The following is a 22544-nucleotide window of genomic DNA, read 5'->3' as shown; positions in this document are numbered from 1 at the left end:
TATCAGTCATTTTCGCTAGCCAAGGGTCCTATTCATTATATATTGCTCATGAGTATAAAAGAAAGAGACCATTGGCTAGCGAAAATGAAGATCAGTGGTCAAAAGTATAAACGAAAGTATAAAATAAGTGAAAGCATGCAACTCCAGGTACCTTCAAAATCAATTTTCTCTCTCTACAAAGTAAATATACCTACATGTATATTTAAAAAGTATTTTTTTTTTAATTTAGGGTGCAGTCGAGGCTTTTACTAGATATTATAGTTGAGGATGGGTGCTTGGGTGTGGTGGCAGTCACTCGCTTCTTTTGGAAAACTATGTATAATATTTACTACAGTCCGACATATCTGACGTTTTCCTGACCTTTTTAACGATTTGATATTTCACATGCCAGGAAAATTGATAAAATCTTTAAAAAAAGCCAGGAAAACGTCAGATATTTCGGGCTAAATATTTACTATATAGATTGTTGCAAACCACAACAAAAGATATTACTAGCTCCAAGCTCTAGATAAAACGACTCTATATAGCGGTAGTTTGTTTAATTGAGACATGAAAACTACAATGATTTATTTTATATATCCGTACAAAATGTAGATAAATTAGACCTGCACGTATTACAATATTCTATGACTGATAAAAGTGTATTAAGTTTGAGAGTAGTATTTAGTTTCACGACAACAATTAAAATGGCTGCATACATATTTTCATGCATGTTTTGTTCAATGCCAGATATTTTAAAAATAAATAGATATAGTTTTAGAAATAAAGAATTTTTGTTTATAAATTCGTTCGTGACTTTTACTGGTGTCTTGGCCTTCAATGCAACTTAACAATTCGAAAGTCTTCGAAAACATAAATTGCTAAAACTTTTTTATAAACGGTCAAATAAAGATAAAATAAAATAAATATGTTATAAACTATGCACAAGTTTATTTTTTCAATGGCAGTAGATCAATGATCATTCAAGTTTCGCCGAAGGAAAATAAAATTTGAAACATTGCCAGCTGCTGGAGCCAGATTTTTAGGTAAAAAAAAAGAAAGCCGAGGGCGTAGATAAAAATAACTGAAATTCTTGTGACGTATATATCAGATTCAGAGCCTGTATAATTTAATATTGCCAATGGCAATTCTCAGATTTGGTCATCCGTCGTATTTTTTTTTAATTTATTTATTCATTTTTTTTTTTTTTTGAAGAGGTTGTTCATAAAATATTAAGAATTTCAACGTTGTATATTTTACGAGGAAAGCTCGGAAAAGTTTCTACTGTTTTACATTGTCAATGATGTTTATAGAGATGAGAACTGTAACAGTTAACCACCCCCCCCCCTTCCCGAAATTTGTTTACGCTGTGAGACATTACGATCACTAAAAATATCGTCCAATCATTTTCCTCGTTGAAAGGAATCCTCAAATTGCAGCCAATCACAAGGCGTTTAACAAGCGATATACGCGTTTAAAGAACGTCATGGCAGTGCAGGGGGATCAAAGTACTACATTGTAAACAGGTAGGCTAGCAGTAAATCGTTTCGTGAACCAGAAAATGATCTCGGGGACTCAGGTATTGCGACCATACCTATACAACTCCACGTGTTGCTGAGAAATGACGCCAGTGACATCACAACCCGCGCGGACTTTCATCAGATTGTTTTGATATGTCACCCCGTTGAGGATATTTATCGATATTTTAATTTTTATTTTTTGGGATCTACTATATTTTTGTTTGAGTGAGTGATTTTAATTGAGGAACATGATTGTGTTTGATTCTAATCACTGAGTAAACGTAAAGCATATTGAAACTACAGATCTCGGTCAACATACAGGTAAACGGAAATACGACAGTGCGAATTTTCTCGGAATATTTAACGTTTAATGCACAGTTAAAAAGGGAATTGTTGTTTCAGGGAAAACTGTGATACACCTGTGAAAGAAAAATATATCTGCGGAAAATATTTTTTTCTTGGAAGGCTTAAGGAACATATTGACCACAACAACCTACAGGCGCCTGTTTTATATGACATAAACTTCCCTCTTAATTATTAAGAAAGAACCCAGAATCCAGAAGGAAGATTTAATTGACAGAATGTCGAAGTCTCACAACGAAATCACGTACAAGCTGGTGGTGGTTGGGGATGGAGGCGTGGGGAAGTCGGCCCTGACCATCCAGTTTTTTCAGAAACTTTTCGTCGAAGACTACGACCCAACGATAGAAGATTCCTACATTCAACACACAAACATCGACGGACGACCATGTGTTTTGGATGGTACATATACTTCTATCCGATTACTTCCTTCTCATTTTGCGTTACAAGATATCTCTTTTTCTGCTAGATTCTTTTATTTCTTTTTTTTAAGTATCAAATGTGCATATTTTAATAGCACCTGTGGTTGCACATATATATACACAGATGTTAATCTACAATAGCACTCAGCTTTTCTGTGTATAAATAAAAAGTATATACGAGAGGATGTTTTGATAGATAGTTGCTAGGAGAGTCACTTATTTAAATAAAAAAGAAAATGAAAATGCATATAGATAAACATGATAAAGAAGCATCTATTAAATATGACTCCATTTCAAATGAACAAATCTCAGGGTAGTATATATCTCAGGGTAGTATGTATTTTAATAATATAATTATTAAAGAAAAGTTTCTGTTAGGTATATAGTTTTAAAAGACACTACATAGATAACAGGTTTGAAATTGAATTACAAAGAGATTCAAATCAATCACTGAATTAAACTTTCAACAAGTGTATATCCTGTTTGCATGCAAATTGTTTTTCACTACACGTACAAATCTCTGTCGTGTCAACACCTCATATAGCCAGGTATCTGTTGTTTGTCCACTCTCGGCGGTTTTAAACTCTGTTGACTTTTTGTATTTACCAAGTTAACGATATCTGCTGTTCATTGCCTTTAAAACTATGTGCCTGCTGGAGCTATTATGTGAAAAGGGTTAAATCCTGGATTTGTGGCCTTTCAATGTCGAGGGAATTATATTCGGCACATTAATATTATATTATTTATGTGAGGTTATTTTCCAGCTAATCACATGATAATGTAATGATATTTACTTTGTGCTATTTATGTGTCCATAACTGTTTATAATAACATACATATGTTGCATGTCATTAACCCATAAATGCATTATAAGCATGCATGATTTTTTTCCTCTCTGGTGACTGCACATGATAATGAGCAATTTTGAATAATTTTTCGGAAAAGTTTAAAATTAATTGACAGTTGGTTGTAAAACTGTAAGTTATGAATTATTGAGTTGTTTTTAGGACTTGAGGTCTTTAACCTTCATATTGTCCAAACATGTATAGGTTAAGTTACCGTTTGATCGCACATTGGCATTTATTCGATTGATGTAAACTTACTATCTACCCTTTCCACTGTTCGTTGTATGACATAAAATATAATCTGCTCCTATGGACAAAAATGAACTTTAGAAGAAATAATGGGCTGTCATGTTCGGTGACTAACTGAACATATTTTATGTGCAATATATGGCTATCAATATTTGGTCTTGATAAAGCAAACATATTTTATATACACAGAGAGTTCAAATCATTGGCATTATGTCAACATGTCTTCTCCTAGTTCAGAGGATTTCGATATTGACTCGTGACAGTCATATAAATTATTTTAATATATGTACGTCAGTCAATCTCCATTTTTATGTTTAAATTATGTAACTACTATTTAGCCTGAATAATAAATTTTTATATCAAAAAGCAAAAACAAAAGAAAACATAGAGATCTCTAATGGAGTAACACAGAAGACAAATCCTTTGTCACGTTTCATCATATAATCACTGTGATATGTGACAGTGCTAGCATCATTTTCTGGTCTAACATAATTAACATTTTAATTACGACTGTGATGTAGAAATGACCTACTTAACATGTGATTGTAACACATGTACTGACCTAATTTTACACTGTGACTGTATGTAGACTTACTTTACTTTACGCTGTGATTGTAGTACTGATCATCTTTGTGATTGTAATTGTGACCTACTTTTTGATGTGATTGTATTGACCTACTTTTTCGCCCTTTTTGTAGTACTGGACACGGCGGGTCAGGAGGAGTTCAGCGCGATGAGGGAGCAGTATATGAGGAAGGGGGACGGGTTCCTGCTCGTGTTCTCCGTCACTGACCTCCACAGCTTCCAGAACATACAGAACTTCCACACACAGATCCTGAGGGTCAAGGACAGGTGAGGGGTCAAAGTTCAGTTTGTTAGAGAATTAAGCATAACATATTTCTTCATGGGAATTTTGAAGGTTGAGGACAGGTAAGGGTCTTATTTTGGCTCAGAGGAGTATTGTAGGCAGAATTCTTCCACACACAGATTCTGAAGTTCAAGGACAGGTGAAGGGTCAAAGTTCAGTTTGTTAGAGAATCAGGCATAACATATTTCTTCATGCAAATTCTGAAGGTTACCAGTAATTAAGGTCAGTAAATTTTGTTTTAGAGGAGTTAGTATAGTATGCATAATTCTTCCACACACTGATTCTGAAGGTCAAGAACAGGTTAGGGTCAAAGTTCGGTTTGTAGGAGGGTGGAGCCAAAAATCATTTCACATACCTACACGTTCTGTGTGTCAAGGAAATTATGTAAGGGGTCAAATTCAGTTTAGATGAGGATTGGGGCACAGATTTCTGAAGGATCTAAATAAAAAAAGGTTCTCCATCAATTAAAGTTTTAATGTGGAGCAATAAAGAAGTGAATTTAGACCACCTTTAAAATCTGTTTGTTTGCCCTCTCCCAACTAACTGTACAATGTATAATGATTTATTTATGTTAATATAATTTCTTATCATTTTTATCTATAGTTATTGCCTCATAATCGCCATGGTATTTGTGGCATTCTCTTGAAAAATATGTTGCCGATTTTAATGAGGCTTAGTTACTGATTATTTCACTTTGGTATAGATTATCACTATTACTTATGATGTCTAGAGGTAAAAAAAAACTGGAATTTTATTTTCTCTCTGCCTCCCTCTTTCTTTCTCTTGCTAGATACATGATATGGGCCCCCAAAGATAAGTAGATGGGATTCTATCAATCGTTAGAAGAGAGCGGGGAGCCACTGACATCACTTGTCATACTTTGGCAGGTTTCTTATCTGGGTCAAGATGATTTCCATGTTCTGATAAAACGCCTTCTGTCTCAAGAAAGAAGGAACTGCATTTATTTTTTTTAACATATTTCCGGTTGGTGATTTCTGCCTTGTCAGTTTAAATAAAAGCTCCTTCTATATCAAGTGGGTTAAAAGAGAAGCTATTGGATTTAATAATCTGTAAAAAGATTTTTTTTTTTTTCGGTTTTGATTGAAGCTCTCTGGGTCAGCTTTAAGTATTTCCTGTTCTTTCTGGTGTTTCAATGACACTAAAATAATTACACACTCAAATATCATGATAACCTCTAGCATTCAGTGACACCCCATTTTTTATGATTCATGAGTTTTGATTTTAAGGTACCTCACTACATCAAGACTTATACTTTTTATGACACTTATGTCAGAAGATGCAATTTAAATGTTTTGTTGAATTGTGTATTGATCATTTTTGTTGAATATCATCATAGCGCAGTGGTTAAAGAATTGGGCTTGAGAACCGCAGATCACAATTTCGAATCCACAAAGGGCTTTTGTTCAGAATTACTAAATAATATTTTGGAAATCATAATTTTGTATCCAAAAACATTTCTACTGATTTGAGCAACTTTTTCAAGGTGTAGTGAGCCTCCTTAATTATGCTTGTGAAAAAAACCCCTGTAATTAAGGAAAGATTCAATTCTAGCCTAAAAGATGACTTCCATGAGTATAAGACTAGTAAAAGGAAGAATAGATCTTGTGATTAAATCAGAGGTACAAATAAAACAAATTTATGGCTGGTGACCCCAGGGATTCAGTTTTGATTTGGTCGTAAACGTCATATTTATATTCATATCAAACTCTACAGATGACAATGATAAAAAGGTAATACTTTCATTACAGTTTGTTATCTGATCTTCTTGTTGAATGGGTATATCACCTGATAGCAGGAAGATAAACTAGTTCCCAATGTCACATTCCAAACCGACAGATACCAAATACATGTATCTACACATATGTAGGATTTCAACCCAGTTTTAACTCCATTTTACTATTTAAAAAGCTTTTCCCCATCCCCGTTACCCTCCAAAGCACAGAAAGGCAAGATGGGCCAAAAAAAAAAATCAGGGCAAGTAATTTAAAAGATTTGCTAGCTGCACTCCCAGTTTACAAGTGCATGTATTACATGTAATTGTTATAGGTTTTCATTGAAACTTGTATCCTATGTTAACATTTTGATCGCAAGGGGATAGGACACCACTTTGACCAAATCACAATTGGGGGAGGGGGGGGGGGTCTTCTGATTTTGCTGATTAATGAAAGGGTTTGGTATCATTATTGGGTCTTCACCATGGCATTACACCGAATGATATGTCATGCTTTGTGATGGAATATGACCATGATGACTTTTCTCTAACCAACTCGTTGTGTGTTTTAATTCTGTCATAAGCCTTTCTGAAGGGGGTACAAAACACACAACATTTACGAGTTGAATAAAAATCATGTAAATTGTACATGATTTACCATGGAAAATTAACCCCTCTTGATATATATCCATAAACTTCTTTTCGATAGCCTGATATTAACATCATTTCAGCAGAAACATGTAAAAGTGATGTCATAGCCGTATAAAATCAAATATTTATAATCAGAGATGGAAGTTATCAACTGCCTATGATAAAATCCTTAAATTTAAAGAATGCCATGAATATGTGCATCTTGAATGGGGATTTAATCTAATCTCCTTCAACTCACTACATGTGCGTGCACATACATGCACACATGCTTGTGCATGACTGCTGTGTTTGTGTACTGTGCAAATAAATTGGCTTTATATACCTTACATCTAAGTCAAAGTTTGATTTAAAAAGTTAAAACCTGGTATTGAAATTTTTATTTCAATTCGTATGTACTGAGCTCTATACTGCTGCGGTATTTTAAAAATTTTAATCTCTTTTTAAAACCCAGTGGGAAGGATAAAAAGAGCTGAAATTCTTGGTACATCTCTTTCTTTACTTTAATCAGATTTACCTATTTTCGGATCGTTTATATTGGATATATCAAACCTTGGTTAACTTCAAAAGAGGTTTAAATGGCCGCAAAAATGCTTGAGAAAAAAACTCTTAAAAAACTTAACATTGGTGATTCAACAACGGATAATTGGATTGATTTTATTAATAGGGAGTTGTTTATTGGTGCTTTAATTGTGCAGAAGTATTTGTTGCTCAGTTAGAATTAGATCAGGTTTATTTCAGGATTTAAGAAGTCAACTCATTGTGTATGTAATCTGATCTTACAAGTGATCCCATCATATTTAGTGTAAATCATTAATGTCTCGCGCCTTGGATGTATATGTCCTTTTAAAGCCACAGCATTTTGTGTCCAGTAGAGTGAGAAGTATATAACAGTTATCTACCTTTGTCAGTAAAAGACAACCTTTAAGAAAGAATGTGTTTTTTTCGCCTCTCCTAATTCTGTGTTTGAATTTTAAGGCAACTGATTGGGAAAATATTATTTTGTCAAAATAAGGTTACAATCTTAAACCAATTTAATTGCAAACTGTTGTAAAGAGAGAGAGAGAGAGAGAGAGAGAGAGAGAGAGAGAGAGAGAGAGAGAGAGAGAGAGAGAGAGAGAGAGAGAGAGAGAGAGAGCTTGCTTCTAAAGATTTTATATTAGAACTGTAGTAATGCAAGACACCAATATAACTCTCTTGACTTTCATTGTTTATTACAGCCAGTAATTGTATAATGATATGTAATTTGTTATTTATTACAAACAATAATTGTATAATGATATGTAATTTGTTATTTATTACAGACAATAATTGTATAATGATACATGTATGTGATTTGTTGTTTATTACAGCCAATAATTGTATAATGATATGTGATTTGTTGTTTATTACAGCCAGTAATTGTATAATGATATGTGATTTGTTGTTAATTACAGCCAATCATTGTATAATGATGTGTGATTTGTTGTTTATTACAGCCAGTAATTGTATAATGATATGTGATTTTTTGTTTATTAAAGAGATACCTACCCCATGATACTGGTCGCCAACAAAGTGGACCTCGTCCAGCAGCGCAAGGTCACAGAGGACGATGGCCGCACCCTGGCCACAAGGTTAAATGTAAGTGTCAAGGTCAATCAAAGGAAAGAGTTTGATTGTATGATGGAGCAGTATATCAAATCATTGTCAAATAATTCATATTATTAGCTGTAAAATAACTCATTGCATGTGAGAAAAATGTTGAAGGTTTATAAAAAAAATAGTTCTTGCCATGAAACAGTCTATTTTGTCTATTAGTTAAAGTTTTAGAATTCATTTCAATTATGAATTGTCTCTTTGGACAATTGTTTTACAATCGGAAATAGGTGGTTGCAGAAAAAATTGTCATTATTTATCTTCTAAAGACAATTTCAATAGCAATACTGTGTACTTTATAAGCCTCTTTTTGATTGGCTGTGCGCTTTTGTAGATTCCGTACATAGAGACGAGTGCCAAGGATCCTCCAATCAACGTAGATCTTGCATTTCATGAAGTGGTGCGGGTCATCAGGTGAGATTATTTTACGTTTGCAAAAAATATGATAAATTATGAGCCGACTAGAAATAAAAGTGGTTAATTTCTGTTTAAGCTTTTTAATGGGTCAATACATATAGTTATATTCATGACATCACAATGATCATTGCATAAGCTTTTAGTTTGATGGTTGTTTTTATTTTGGCTATTACAATTTTATACTTTTGCCAAAGTAAACACTTCTCAAATGCATTACCACTATATGTAATGTAAATATGGAAGTGAATTCACACCAGTATATTGATTAGCTTTATAAGAAGATGTTTTACCCCAGTTTGTTTTTTTTACTGGATGTAAAAGTTAGTTATCTCTTTATTATTTAGTTAAAAGAGACAAGAGTTATCTTTCTTCAGAAGTTAGAGTCAGCAAAATCTTCATCACATTATCATTGATAAATAAATGAACAAAAATAGAACTGAAGGATTTAAAAAAAAATATTGTTGTTTATTTCCAGTACATAAAATGTACCGGTAAATAAAATGAAAATAAATCTTGTTGCAAACACAATCTTTTTAAGATCTCATAAGTAGCAAACATGTGCAAATCCAAGAATTTTTTTCTTTCTGTGTTTTCTTTGCATGGGTGGGTGGATGGGTCAATTTTTTTGGTAACTTTACGATAGGAATTAATTAAGCCCCCCTGAAATTTGTCCGTGTTTTCATTGAGTGGGTGGGTAGGTCAATGGTTTTGGTAACTTTACTATAGGAATTAATTAAGCCACCCTGAAATTTGTCCGTGTTTTCATTGGATGGGTGGTTTTGGTAACTTTACTATAGAAATTGGAGTTTGGTAGGTTCTGAAATGTCGTGTTTTCATTAGGTGGATGAGTGAGTCAGTGTTTTGGTAACTTTACTATGGGAATTAAGCCATCCTGAAATTTGTGGGGGTACCTCCCTTCTGTAGGTCTGTGCCTGTAGGATTTAAATGACCGATTCTGTTTATCTACAGGCAGCAACCGTTTGACCCCAAACAGCATCGACGGAGGAAAGCAAAGAAAAAATTGTGCACCATTCTGTGAGTAAGAAGACAACACAGCATTGAAACACTTGTGCGTCATATTAAGTCCCCATAAAAAGGAGCCATTCCTGAGCTGAATCATCCCTGTAGAGAGGAATCTTCTGTACTTTGTTATTGGTGGAGTCGTTGGATTATCAGTGTTAAATGGCATTGGTTATTTTTGTATGATAAATTTTTTTTTTTGTGGAGTCTTAGATTTTCAATGTTAAATAACAGAAACTAATGGAAGTTAACTTTTGGTTTGGTAATTATTTGATTTTTTTGGAAAGAAAAAGAAATTTGATGGAGTCTCTGATTTTAAGTGTCAAATGGCAATGGTTTGTTGTGGCATTTTTTTGTACATTTTTTAGGAAACTTTTTGCTTTTTGTCAACTAAAAAAAAAAATAAGAAGAGAAATTTGATGCATATGTACAAAAAATGTTATCGCTGACAAGTGATGCTTGGTGTGATGGTGATTGTCTTGATTCCGTTCTACCTCTAGTCAGTCTCTATTCAGTTGTGGTGACGAATATTCTTGTTTTAACCTAACTAGGCGGCATGTTTTGTAAATTGTCTGATATTTACTTTACCCAACGGGAAAGTGGGTGATATAGAAGTATAAACTATGTTGTACATTGATATACCTGGGTGTTAAAACTAACCCACCCTGGTTTCTTTAGATAAGATGAATACAATGAATACTCCTTGTGACAATAATTCATAAGTAAAACTTCTTGCTGCTATTTTCAATGTTCAGGTGTACCGGTAAATGAAGATGAGCCATCAATTCTTCCTCGGACAAAATTAGTATTTATGAGAGATTCTTTATTCATTTTTTTTTGCCCTCAAGATCCACATGGAGGAGTTAGATTTAGTTATTTTTTAGTTTTGTATTGAAATCCTTTTCCTTCTAAATTTCTTATCATATTCATAGTTGCCGGAGTTATCTGTTTTAGAGGAGTATTCTGCCGTTGAATTTGCTTTTCATGTTGAGGTTTTATACATTCCATACTCTTCATTCCTTACAAATATGATCTCCTGAGAGTTTTGTTTTCATGTTGGGAATGTATGTTGAAGCAGTTGTTTCCCTTGTCACGTGTAATTACCAATTCTCGATGAATATATTATGTGTAATAAGATGTAGAAAGTTTTTTTCAATGGCATATTTTGAAACTATATTATGAATCAAAACGGCTTCACAAACCATGATTTTTTTTACAACCATTGTGTACATTTTTACGTTTGAAATGTGTAGTCTTAAAAATTTCAACCATTGTGAGAATACTGTAGGTCCATGTCATTGGATCGAAATCACATTATGTTTCTATATACACTTACAGATTATTTTGGACTCCATTCAAAGGACAATGTGGTTTTCACTGCTTCATTTAATTATTCATCTGAAAACCATGCAGTCATATATGTTAGGGGATAAGTATAAAAACTTCACAATTTGAATGTTGATGTGGGAGTGAAAAAAAAGGTTATTGTGCATACATGTATACATGTACTTTAATATCCTGTATGTGATACCAACTATTTACAATCAGTGTTATTCTATAGGGCAAGTATACTGAAGCTCAGTAAGGTTGTAGTTAATAGTACTGCTTTGACTTAAGGAGGTTGGATGGTCAAATTCAACTATCAGATCTGCCGAAAAAAGTTTAAGATATGTTTTATTTAGCTATGAACTATTATTTAGTAACGAAAAAAATCCACATATTTTAACTTTTTAGATTAGGTATTTTGCAACATTTTTAACATTGCAACATTTTTACCTACCCTGTAGAGCTCTTCTTCTGAAGGAGATCAATACAGTCAAAAAATGGCCATGTCCATCAAGCCTCTTAATTAAGTATTGATTTAATTGCATTGAGTTTAATAATGCAGTATGAAAATAAGATTTTCTTCATTTGGGAAAATGATATTTTACCAAGTTTTTATAATTTATATGAGAATGCTCAAACTGACAGAACAAATTTTATTGTTTTGAAAGAAATTTGATATGACCAATTTAATATAGGTAATGTTTTCATTTTACTACTGCTGTTTCAAATTAAGGAACAAATGTTATGGACCATTGTCAAGTTTCCATTCCATACTGAGTATCGGTCCACCTTTTCGTATATTGATGCGTGCATTCCTTACTTTTTGTTTGTAGACTAATCGTGTGTGTTTGAACAAATGTATATTGTATGTGATATTAAATCCACTCGTTATTTATTGCAAAAATATTAATTGTTGAATAGAAAATGTAGAATATTTAGTTTATATTTGGTTAAAAACATTTATTTACAAAGTTAAGTAACAATTGAAATTTGTTTTTATTAGAGCTCTAATAAAATTCCCTGGGGCGTGGTTAAGTTTTTCTTCTCATAGAGGGAAATCTTGAAAAAAAAAAAAAAAATTTGATACTTTTATAAGTATTTTCAGATTCTGTCATTTTTTTTGAAAAGATATAATTGTACAACAAAAGTAATTTCTCTTTGTTTTACACTATATTGTGTTTATTATTTTATTTGTTGCTTATATGTGATCATTAAATCTTTTGGTACAGCAAAATTACGGTAAGCTGGGAACCTCGTAAGAAAGCTTTTTACCTGATTGTGTTTATGTTTCAATTTTTGATTTAAAAGTTAGGGATATATTTATATGTTTATAAATTTTTGAACAAATTTAATACATGAAACCTATAGGTTGTATTATATATGTGTGTGTGTCAATTTTACATGCTCAGAGAATGAGCAATATTTTTTCATTGATTGTGCCATTATATTACATAGGTTGTTTGCTGTTTACACATAATACACAAAATCCCCCCCCCCCCCCCCAAATCCATCAAAGGTTGTATGAATTGTATCTTTGAAGAACGTCATATTGGAGAACTTACAAATTCTCCGGTTCAGTGGTTGTACACACATTTTTCAAGTCGTATACACTTACGGTGATTTTTTATGAACGGCATTTCTATTTTTAGACATTATTTTCTATGACTTTGACAAATCCATTTAATTAAACCCTGGCATTGCGGTCATGAACATGTGTATAAGTAAATACGTAGGTCAACTTGATGATTGTAAGGAGAAAATTAAAGCAGCTAGCATTTACAATGACCTTGTTTTTCATAAGTTAACTGTTAAAATAAGCAGATCATTAAAGCTATTTCTTTCAGCATAATTTTTTTAGGCATATATAGAAGGTATAATGGTCTCACTTCTGTAGAAACTAAGCAGCTTCTATTTAATTATACAGCAATCATAATATTTGAGTCATTTTTTCCAGGTGTTTCCAAATGTTTTCTTTTTTAATTATTCACAATTTTTTTCAAGGTGTGAGGATTTTAACACATTTTTTTGGTAAATGTTTGATGTCTGTGATCCATCATTGAAATCCTGATGGAATGATAAACTTTATCAAAGAGGGGAAAACCAATTAAAGACAAGATACTGAAAGTCTTATAGGATAAGAAATACTTCATTTAAAATGATCATTCATGGTTACAGTGTATTGTTACCATGTTAAATTATCTGCTGTTTAATCATTTTGCTTTTTTTATTGAATCAGAAAGAAAACGGCGTAAATTTGAAGTCATTTATTTTTTTTTTGTTTGATAGAAATTTATAAAGAAATAATGTGTAGGATATATATGTATATATATCGCTATTTTTCTGTTTCAAGCGATGTTTAAAGTATTTACATGTTGTTTTGTAACTCCATTTTATATACATGAAGTTGTATTCATGTGAGGTGATGAAAAGTGGAAGCTGTTGCTACTACAAATCCATTTTTAAGCCGATTTCAAGTCGATTAGTCGCTCGGCTTTCTTCGTAAATTCCGGAAAAAGCGGAAACAGTCAAGCGTCTGGTTGAACCAGCTGACATTTTTGTATTGTTTCAATGTTAATGATTTAATTGATTAAAATAATTATTGAATAAATATGATTTTGTCAATCTTTTCTTCATTTCTACTATTTTGTTAATTTTGAGATAAAACAGATGTTTGTAACATTCAAAAATTTCTTTGATGGGACAGTCAATGTTTTTTTAAGGGCGTGCGAGGAATAACTGTCTAAAGTAAATTCCTATGAAAAGGGGATCTAACTGTCACTTGCAGTATAATCACAAAAATGGAAAGCATTTTGGAAAGGTAAAAATTATAAAAGCCCCAGAGGGATTCAAACTCATGAGATTTGTAGTCAACGATCTAAACCATTGCGCTACGATGTTAGGTAATAATTTTGGACACGAAAAAAATTATAAAATTCTACTTGATTTTATTGTTTATCTCGATAGAAAGTACGTCACAATATGGAGGTGTCCCATACCACCTTGAATTAGGGAAATGATGAAGAAACAAGATTACATTGACTCGCAAAGATGTGGAATACATTCTGTCAATATTGGAATGTACACTTGGCAACAAATCAGTTTGCAATAAAGGCTTCTTAACAGCTTTTCCCACAAAAATACAGCTTACAGATATTTAAAACCATGATTTTTTTGTCATTTTAGAAGAAAAACACCTTTTCGTAAAAAAAAATATTTAACTTAAAAATTTCAGCTCATATTGCTTTAAATAAATTTGTGGAAAGACACTTTATTTAAAAAATTAAATTTGTTGTTATGACTAAAAGTAGTCATAACAACAGATTTAATTTTTAAATAAATTTGTGGAAAGACACTGCCCACACACTTTTGAATCAATAGCAGTTAAATGCATTAAAGGGGCATGATCACGATTTTGGTCGAAAATTTATTTCTCCGATTTAAATGTTTAAAACGTTTCAGTTATGCATTTCTAATAATATTATATTCGACTAAAATTTGAGTGTCGGTCGTCGAGTTAAGAGAGAGAGATACAGAACTCACAATTCTTTGTTACGTAAACAAAGCTCAGTCAAGTTTTCTTTTTTATCATTTCGAATGTTGGAAAGATAATTCCCGGTTTAGACCAAAAATGAATGTAACAAAAAATAGGGACTGTTTATTTATGTTCAAAACGCATTAGCAGATAGAAAAATCAGACTGGCTTGAAAAATAACTTACGCTGGCATACAAGTACTGAATCAATGTAAACAAAAACATGTCACGATTCTTCATATAATAAATGAAAGAATAGTGTGAGCTCTGCAGGTATTTTGCTTGTAACCCTACGACTGACACTCAAATTTTGGTTGATCATTACAAATGCAATACTAAGGATTTAATTGTAAATGATAAAAGTGGAAAAATAAAATTTGACCAAAATCGTGACCTTGCCCCCTAAAACTTATTGGAAATATTATGGTATAAAAAGATATACTATTGAAATTTACAAACTTTGGGTGTCGATGAATTTTGCATAATTATGTAATATGAATATGATAATTCTGTGGTCATAAGCGTGGCTTAGATTTCATGATATCGAATTTTAAAATCTTGTAAAATCCAAAGCCCCGAAGAAAAGATTCTGCTCACCATTTTAAAAAAAAAAACGTTTCAGACGAAAAGATTCACAATTTATACTGAAACCTGCATTACAGAAAAACCTACAGATAAGATGAATGACCTAATTTTGAGACACGCTATGTAAAGAAAGGTATTGTCCCCATTTCTTTTTTCAGATAAAATCGTTTTAAGTAAAGAAATTAAACGGAGAAGCAATTAAGATTTTCAGAGATAGGAGATTAAATAGAAAATGAAAATACGACCCTAGTTATTTGAAGCACAAATGTATTGTGAAAGAGAATCACACTGAAACGATGCTTATCTACCGTGTGTATTTCATAGAGGTATGCAAAATACATGAGAAATATTGAACAGTTTGAAATGGATGTTTTCCGTGAAAATTGCTTTTTACTGAAATTAATTCTATTATTCTCGATAAAATTATGAAGAAACAACTAAAACAGTGTAATAATTTAAATACATTTCATTATATTTGTGCTAGTTTCATGCAGAAAAAGGGAGAGTTCAAGATTATGTATCATCATTGCACTTGATCCAATTTAATCATCTGTGATCACCACAACGATGTATGTTTTCACTAAGATAAAATACTACAAGTTGTAGTCTCGATCATACCCGTGTGTTTTTAATTTGAAAAGATCATCTCAATTTTTAAAAGATTGCATGACATGCAGTGTCTCTGGCGCATTAGCCCCCAAAATGACAAATGTTACAATCGTACAGATACGTTATGTATGCACCAATGTTTCTTTAAACTCAAAAGTAAATTTTGTTTATCAATAGAATCCCCACCTCACCCCCCCCCCCCCAAAAAAAAAATTTCAATTGCTTAAATATTGGAGTCTTATCTTATGTTTGGTTATAAAAAAACCTTTTTTTAAATAAATGAAAATAGACAAAAACAGGAAAAAAGGACGATGTTGGAAGACGATTTTTCAAAAATTTAGACTTTTAAAAGCAAAATCAGTTGATTAGTTGATATAAGATAGTGAGCGCACATGAATTGAGGCTACAGTAAGGCAACACTTCAATATGTAAGTTGAAATCAAAACGAGTCTTAAACTATTAATATTAACTACAATCACGTGACATCTAATATCACGTGTGTCAATCGGAAGATACCATTTACGGCCTCACCCTCACACGACATGCTAAATATACTTCATAATACGCGAAGCCTTATCTAGGACTTATTCCAATTCTCTTTGGTTGTCAGAGAACAAACACAAACAATAAAAAAAGTTCATTTGGTCCCCATAACCTAGCTTCATTTGTTTATTCGCACACGACGCAAAAACCATTCCCTCAATGCCCTTATAGTAACCTACAATTGACTGAGTTAAGAGAAAACCGCAATCTTATTATCTTATCCGACATCCGGTTATTTCCCGCCAAAATGTCAAAACTTCGAATATTATCGTCTGAATGAAAACCACATTTTTTTGGAGGGAAGCAATTTGCGCCGTTCTAAACAAAAGCCGATTATGTAACACTTTTGACAAATATAACGGTTTACCTGTGTCCCAATTTAGTAAACTGCTTTGTTTGTTTACGTTATAAAATGAAACCAATAATGAGTTGATCTCTCTTTGAAATAACAGAACACTTTTGTTATTCTGCGAATAGACACACTTGTGTTACTACTCCGACCTATGACGATCAATTGCAAAACGTTGAAAACGAAGAAATTTCAATATGTATCTTACTAAATTAAAAAAAAACCCAGATTGCTCATAGATTCTTGATGCAGATTCATCATTATGACAATAGTGAAAGTTTAAAACAATTTAACGAAGATATTGACATGGATTGAAAGTTCAGTAATGTCAGAACACTTCAGTTGCTTCATATCATCACAATCTCTTTTTTCAATGAGCTCGGAATTCCATACTTGGCGGGTAAAAGCCTTTTGCAACGTCTGTCCAGTACCCTTTTGAAGCTACAAGTGTCTGTTTTGCTAAATAAACCCAAAAGGACAGGTGATTGCAGCGAAGAAGACCCGAGTTATCACTGATCCTTGTCAAAGTACTCGAAAATCTAGATAACAGTCAACGACTATATCGTAATGTGCTCCAAATACAGCCTGAAACAAAAGAAAAGCCAAGGAACAGAGGGACGGATTATCAGGATCGAGAACAGTTGCTTGCAGATGTATCTTTTTGTGGTTTGGGTCCGGTCCATCTCAGAAGTGGCACCAAGTAAGGTGGTGTACAGGTGCAAGTTTGCAAAATGGAAAACACCTTTGAAAAAGGGGACTTGGTTCTTTTCATTTGGTGCAAAGAGAACGTTTGTTGCAAGACACAAGGGGTCAGAGATACGGATAGGGTGGTTGGTATGATGGTACATCTTGATGCTTACGCAAAAAGCAGCTGCCAGCCAAAAAAAATATATTCAGATACTAACCTCGCTGTTTAGAAAGACAGCTTCTGCCTTCCCCATCTGCCCGAGACAGAAGATAATGGACATAAACGAAAACAGCCCTAGTCTTAGCGGTTTCTGCAAGAAGCTGTTTTGGACGCACCTCCCCAGTGCAAATGTTGCAGCATCAAGCTCTACATTGTAGGATCGTGTGTCTCCCAAATAAAACGTCCGGTTGTGCCCGGCATATAATAAGAGGACAATTCCGTTGCAACCGTTTTGCTAATGAAAGCCATTGTATGTTGTTGTTTTTTCCTCGCCGCTGTTTTCATTTCACTTCTTTTCATTCTGCGAAGGTGCCGGGGCTTTATTAATTCTACAGTGTGCAGAATTTCACTTTCCATCAACACCACCGTCTGTCTACTGGGAGTGTGGTTGTGTCTTCCGCACGCGCTTCAGCGTTTCACCTGCCTTTCATCCTCAACGTGGTCCCAAATAAACATAACACTTTCGTCAAATTTTGAAGCAAATGTGCAAGAAGTCAAAATAGACATAACATTCAATTACAAGCACGTAAATCCTCGTCATTTGATAGTGTCGGGGTTTTCCCCCACTCATTAGATATTATTCCATTTTGTTCGTATTGATAAATTAAACTTTTGAATGTTCCCAGCAGGTGTTCGCAGGCTAAAATATAAAGGAATATTATAAAGTGCCATGACACCCAAAAAAGAACAATTTCTCATTCGGTGACAAAATTTGCACAATTTGATATTTCTCTGTACTCCATCATAGCAAGAGATAATAATTCTTTTGTTATATTAATTGACCGAGGGTAGTTTTGCAATTTAAAAGCTTTTAAAGCATTTAAAGCATTTGAAATATCATAAAACAAATCAAAAGAAAGCGCGGTTTTTATTGCTTCATTTTCGCGATATATCTTTAAAATCATGAATATGTTTCTGCTTTTGGTAACCAAATCATAAAACTTTTTTTTTAAATAAATGATACCCATTTAATATCACTGAAAGAAATTGCCAAGAAACATGACTTTCATAAGTTTTCAAACTTTTTCTGTGCTTTGAATTTCCCTCCATCCTTCACTGAAGCGTGTGCTTGCGCATGCGTTGATAACGGTCTCGGTATCGATCTAGCTCTCTCGTGCTGGCGTGTGCTGTATTTCTTTAGACATTGTTCATTTCTATTGTGTCCTCTCAAAGAAATCTTACCGAGAAAAAAGACCTCGTTATATGCGGAATGAAAATGAGGTAAAAAAACCAAGCTAAAAAAAACTTAATATGAATATAGAAGAAAGAATACTATATGTACATACGGAAAGAAAAGCCCAATTATTTAGCATACTCATATTCTGTCTTAAAAAAATTAATTTTCAATTTTTTTTATTCATTTTTAAAATCTAAGGAAAGCTAAGAAAATTGAATGATTATCAATATTTAAAACACCAATATGATTAACAAGAAAACTAGTTTCTCTTGTTATATTTAAATAAATCAACACAAAATCAAGTTTCAAAAACAATTCTCCAGTCATCCTGAACCAATGTGAAATGTAGACTAACAACTGATTTACTTGACGCACAAATGCGGATTTTTTTTTCCACATAAACTTAAACTGTAATAGCCCATATATTATTCCATGATAGTTCAGGAAGTATGTACTGTCTTTATAATATATGTAAATCCTCATTAATATTCATGAGTATCGAAACTATTTATCTGCATATGCTTAAATCAATCATTTAGACAAGAGATACCTGACTCGGAATTTAGGAGATACATCAATAAAGCACAATTACAGTCGATTATTTCTTACGTAATGATTTTAAACTCTGTAGTTTATTTTCTTTTTTACCATTCTGGCATTTAACTTGTAGATATCCATTTAAATATAACGATCGAATCAAAGTGACTTAAAAAAAGGGTATGAACAATCTGTCTGCAAGTGCGCGGCGAATTATACGTTTACGAAATACTTTGATTGAAAAGACCCTTTTAACACAAAAAAATATATTTTCCGTAAGATTTGGAAAATATGTTTTATAGACAAAAATATTACATGAATATCAGATAAATACAAAGAAAACAACTGAGCCAGTAGCAGAAACAACTTAGTGCACACAACAACACTATGTTCCCACAACCTCTTGGGTGCATGGCAATTTTAATAAGTTCATCCAAAATGGGTCAAGGTGAAAGATGTTTTTATCTGCTTGTTTTTTGCATAATTTTATTTTTAACACGATTCGTGGGTTGAGGATTGTATTGTTGAACATCTGAAGCATAGAAAAAAGAGATTGAATCTCTTTTTTTTATTTAGAAGTAAGGTATAAATTAAAACATATAGATACATAAAGACAGCTTTAAAAGAACGTTGCCCATATAAATGAGTTAATCCACAATTTTATTGAAAATTTCAAATTTCGAAAAGAAAAATTAATTCTGATTGCATCACTGTCTTTTCTTAATACCTGCTATTTCAGTACATACATTTGCCGTCAAAAATGAATAGTCAACGAACATCTGAAAAGATAACAGACAAGTAATAAATGGACGCAAATAAAACCATTATCACAATTATAGAGAGTGTCAAAAAGCGAAAAAGAGGACAATCTTTTGTTTAAGTAATCTAACGAATTAGATATCATTGTGTCAGTTAAAAAAGCAAATGGACAAATTCCTTAATCGCGCATGTGCGAGTGATACATTATCACCATTGGTAGTTTTATTTTTGTCGAGACGCGTGTCGTTAACAAAAGCGACACACTCCAAGTACAACTAACCATGACAGAGGCCTTTTTGAAAATAAAACTTTTTTTTGTCTTTGGATATAGATGTATTGGAAGTGGGAATTTAACGAATTCATATATTCAAATTGGTTTCCATTTATCTTCTCTCTCCGTTCAAGAAAAGAAATTAAAGAAAAAAAAATCCGACAACGTGGAGATGTTAGAATTCAATTAACCTCTAATCCATTCAGCCATTTTATCATCAAGCAGATCTATCCATAACGTTAAGGAAACATTGTGTCGTGTTTCTGTTTTTTTTTCTTTCTCTCAAACAACACGGTTCAATGGTGATTATTCATAAAAAAAGAGAATACCCTGGGTATTGGGTGGGACAGAAGTCGATTGAGCTTCCAAGCGTGCCATGTTATAGGTGAAAGCGATGGCGTGTCAATGTGTTAGGACGATAGTTCATGTAGAAATGGGAGACCTGCCGAAATGTTTAATGAAGGGTGGGCCATGTGTTAAAAATGAAATAGAATAGCCTGGAATCGTTATATATGATCGTTTAATTGGTTATATTGAAAAGCACACCTCTTTTTTTAGCCCTTGTTATACAGCGATGATCTGTCTTTATTGCATTTTTAGTTACCTTTTATTTCCAGTAATGAATATTTGACAGTGTGTTAAATGATAATTACAAAATATGATTTTGATTTTTATCTTTTTTCTATTGATATGATTTTGTTTACTATGAGATTTGGCAATTTAAGCTTTAAATATTTAATTATTCTCTCCCTACATATACATGTATGTATTTTTTGCAACTACTTTATAGACCAGTATTGCAAGTTTTTGACACAAATGTACAATCGCATATATGCACAAAGTTTGAAATTATGTACTAAATTGTATCCATTATCATCAGCATCCGACTGATCCAATGAACAACTCCATGTAAAACTGTGACACCTTTGATATTTTTGTTTCTTTGACAACACACATTAGTAACACTACAAACTCATGAAAAAAAAAGATCTCATGTTTTCTATTTTATAAGAACTTAATAGACATGTTCATTGCTTGAATGATGTTCATTGATACGATTTGAGTTTAAAATCTCACATCTTACTTTTCCCTATTTAATGTCAAGAATAATTATCAAGCCAGGAAAGGAAATTTCTTATGCTTCGCCAAAATTTGAATGTCACTAGTCGAGTTATTACAAGTGAGATACAAAGTTCAAAATTCTTTGTTTTGTAAACAAAGTTCAAGACTTGTTTTTTTGTTATACCAAAGGAAAAAAATATTGACACACATTAGTAAATTCTTTATTTCAGTGCTGTTTTTTCCCTGTTAATATAGACAATGAACCACTTTATCTTCTTTATAAAATTGAAAATGGTAAATCTTTTATAGAATATTATCGGTAAACAAAATAATGAGCTTTCTTTGGATAGCAATAAATTTGCACCTTTGTATCTTGCTTGTAACTTGACTCCTGACCTTCAAATTTTGGTCAAGCATTATAAATGCACAAGCTTACCATTCTAGACATCTAAATTGAAAATTTAATTTTTTCTAGCTAAAGATATGTCTTAGTCCCTTTAACAAAGAAATTTGTTTTAATCATTGAAGACCAAATCAATTCAAAAAGATAAAATTTAACCTCGGGTAGCTAACAATGAAAATTGCTAATATTCTGACTTTCGTATTATTCATAAGGGGCGTTACCTCTTCGGGTAATTAATCACATTGTGTATACTTTTCTCAATTGCCTGCTATCCGAATCTCCAGTCATAACGTAGACCTTCAAGCCTCTTATTTTGTAATGAACACACTTTGGGTTTATCATTATTTTTTTTAACGTTCGCCAAATTGAATAAAATTGTACCATCTTCAATAGTCTCACGCAATCGCGTCACTGTCATATTAACCAATCAATGATCAAGACACGTGTCCTAAATTACCAGTCTGTTGAACTGTCTCGTAACGATTTTTTGTTGCGCTCTTGTCGTTCTTTAAGAGTTCTTGATTTGGTCAATAAGCGATTCCAATTGAAAAAAGTTTATTCGTGCGATTTTGTGTCGGAAATTATTATTCCTGAAATCGGATTAAATTGTTCCTGAGCTTTCTTTTATCCTTTACCTGAAGAAAAATATAATTGATTTCCAGTAGATATCTCCGTATGATTCAAATTCCATTAATAGTTTATTTCTTTGAGTCAGTCATGCACTGTCTGTTGGAACAAACTATTGGGATGTTTCTACGTTTTTGTAAACGGCTTTTTTCGCTTCAGTATT

At 32.6% G+C, this 22544-nt stretch overlaps 2 protein-coding genes across 3 annotated transcripts in view; both read left to right on the top strand.

Annotated features, from left to right (window-relative positions):
* The window catches only part of LOC105330818 (uncharacterized), a 480842-nt gene that overhangs the window by 221199 nt on the left and 237099 nt on the right, over positions 1–22544 (top strand). The window lies entirely within an intron of this gene.
* Positions 1444–12021, top strand: LOC105325397 (ras-related protein M-Ras). Of its 2 annotated transcripts, XM_034454664.2 has the most exons (6): positions 1444–1820; positions 1902–2261; positions 4074–4227; positions 8144–8243; positions 8593–8672; positions 9645–12021. In XM_034454664.2, exons 2-6 carry the CDS (start codon positions 2081–2083, stop codon positions 9712–9714), a joined length of 585 nt encoding a protein of 194 aa, XP_034310555.2. In that variant the 5' UTR covers positions 1444–1820; positions 1902–2080; the 3' UTR covers positions 9715–12021. The 2 variants fall into 2 exon arrangements, with proteins under 2 accessions (XP_034310555.2, XP_034310554.2); XM_034454663.2 differs by having other exon boundaries at positions 1444–2261.

Source organism: Magallana gigas, chromosome 10, assembly GCF_963853765.1.
Source record: "Magallana gigas chromosome 10, xbMagGiga1.1, whole genome shotgun sequence".
Lineage (NCBI taxonomy): Eukaryota > Metazoa > Mollusca > Bivalvia > Ostreida > Ostreidae > Magallana > Magallana gigas.
The sequence above is the reverse complement of the archived record's forward strand: the minus strand, read 5'-3'. Positions and strand labels throughout refer to the sequence as shown.

Excerpts from the sequence above, each read along its gene's own strand:
- LOC105325397 (XM_034454664.2), top strand. The coding sequence starts at position 2,081 with ATGTCGAAGTCTCACAACGAAATCACGTACAAGCTGGTGGTGGTTGGG. Across the intron at positions 2,262-4,073 it reads ACGACCATGTGTTTTGGATG|TACTGGACACGGCGGGTCAG; the intron begins GTACATATACTT and ends CCCTTTTTGTAG. Across the intron at positions 8,244-8,592 it reads CCCTGGCCACAAGGTTAAAT|ATTCCGTACATAGAGACGAG; the intron begins GTAAGTGTCAAG and ends GCGCTTTTGTAG.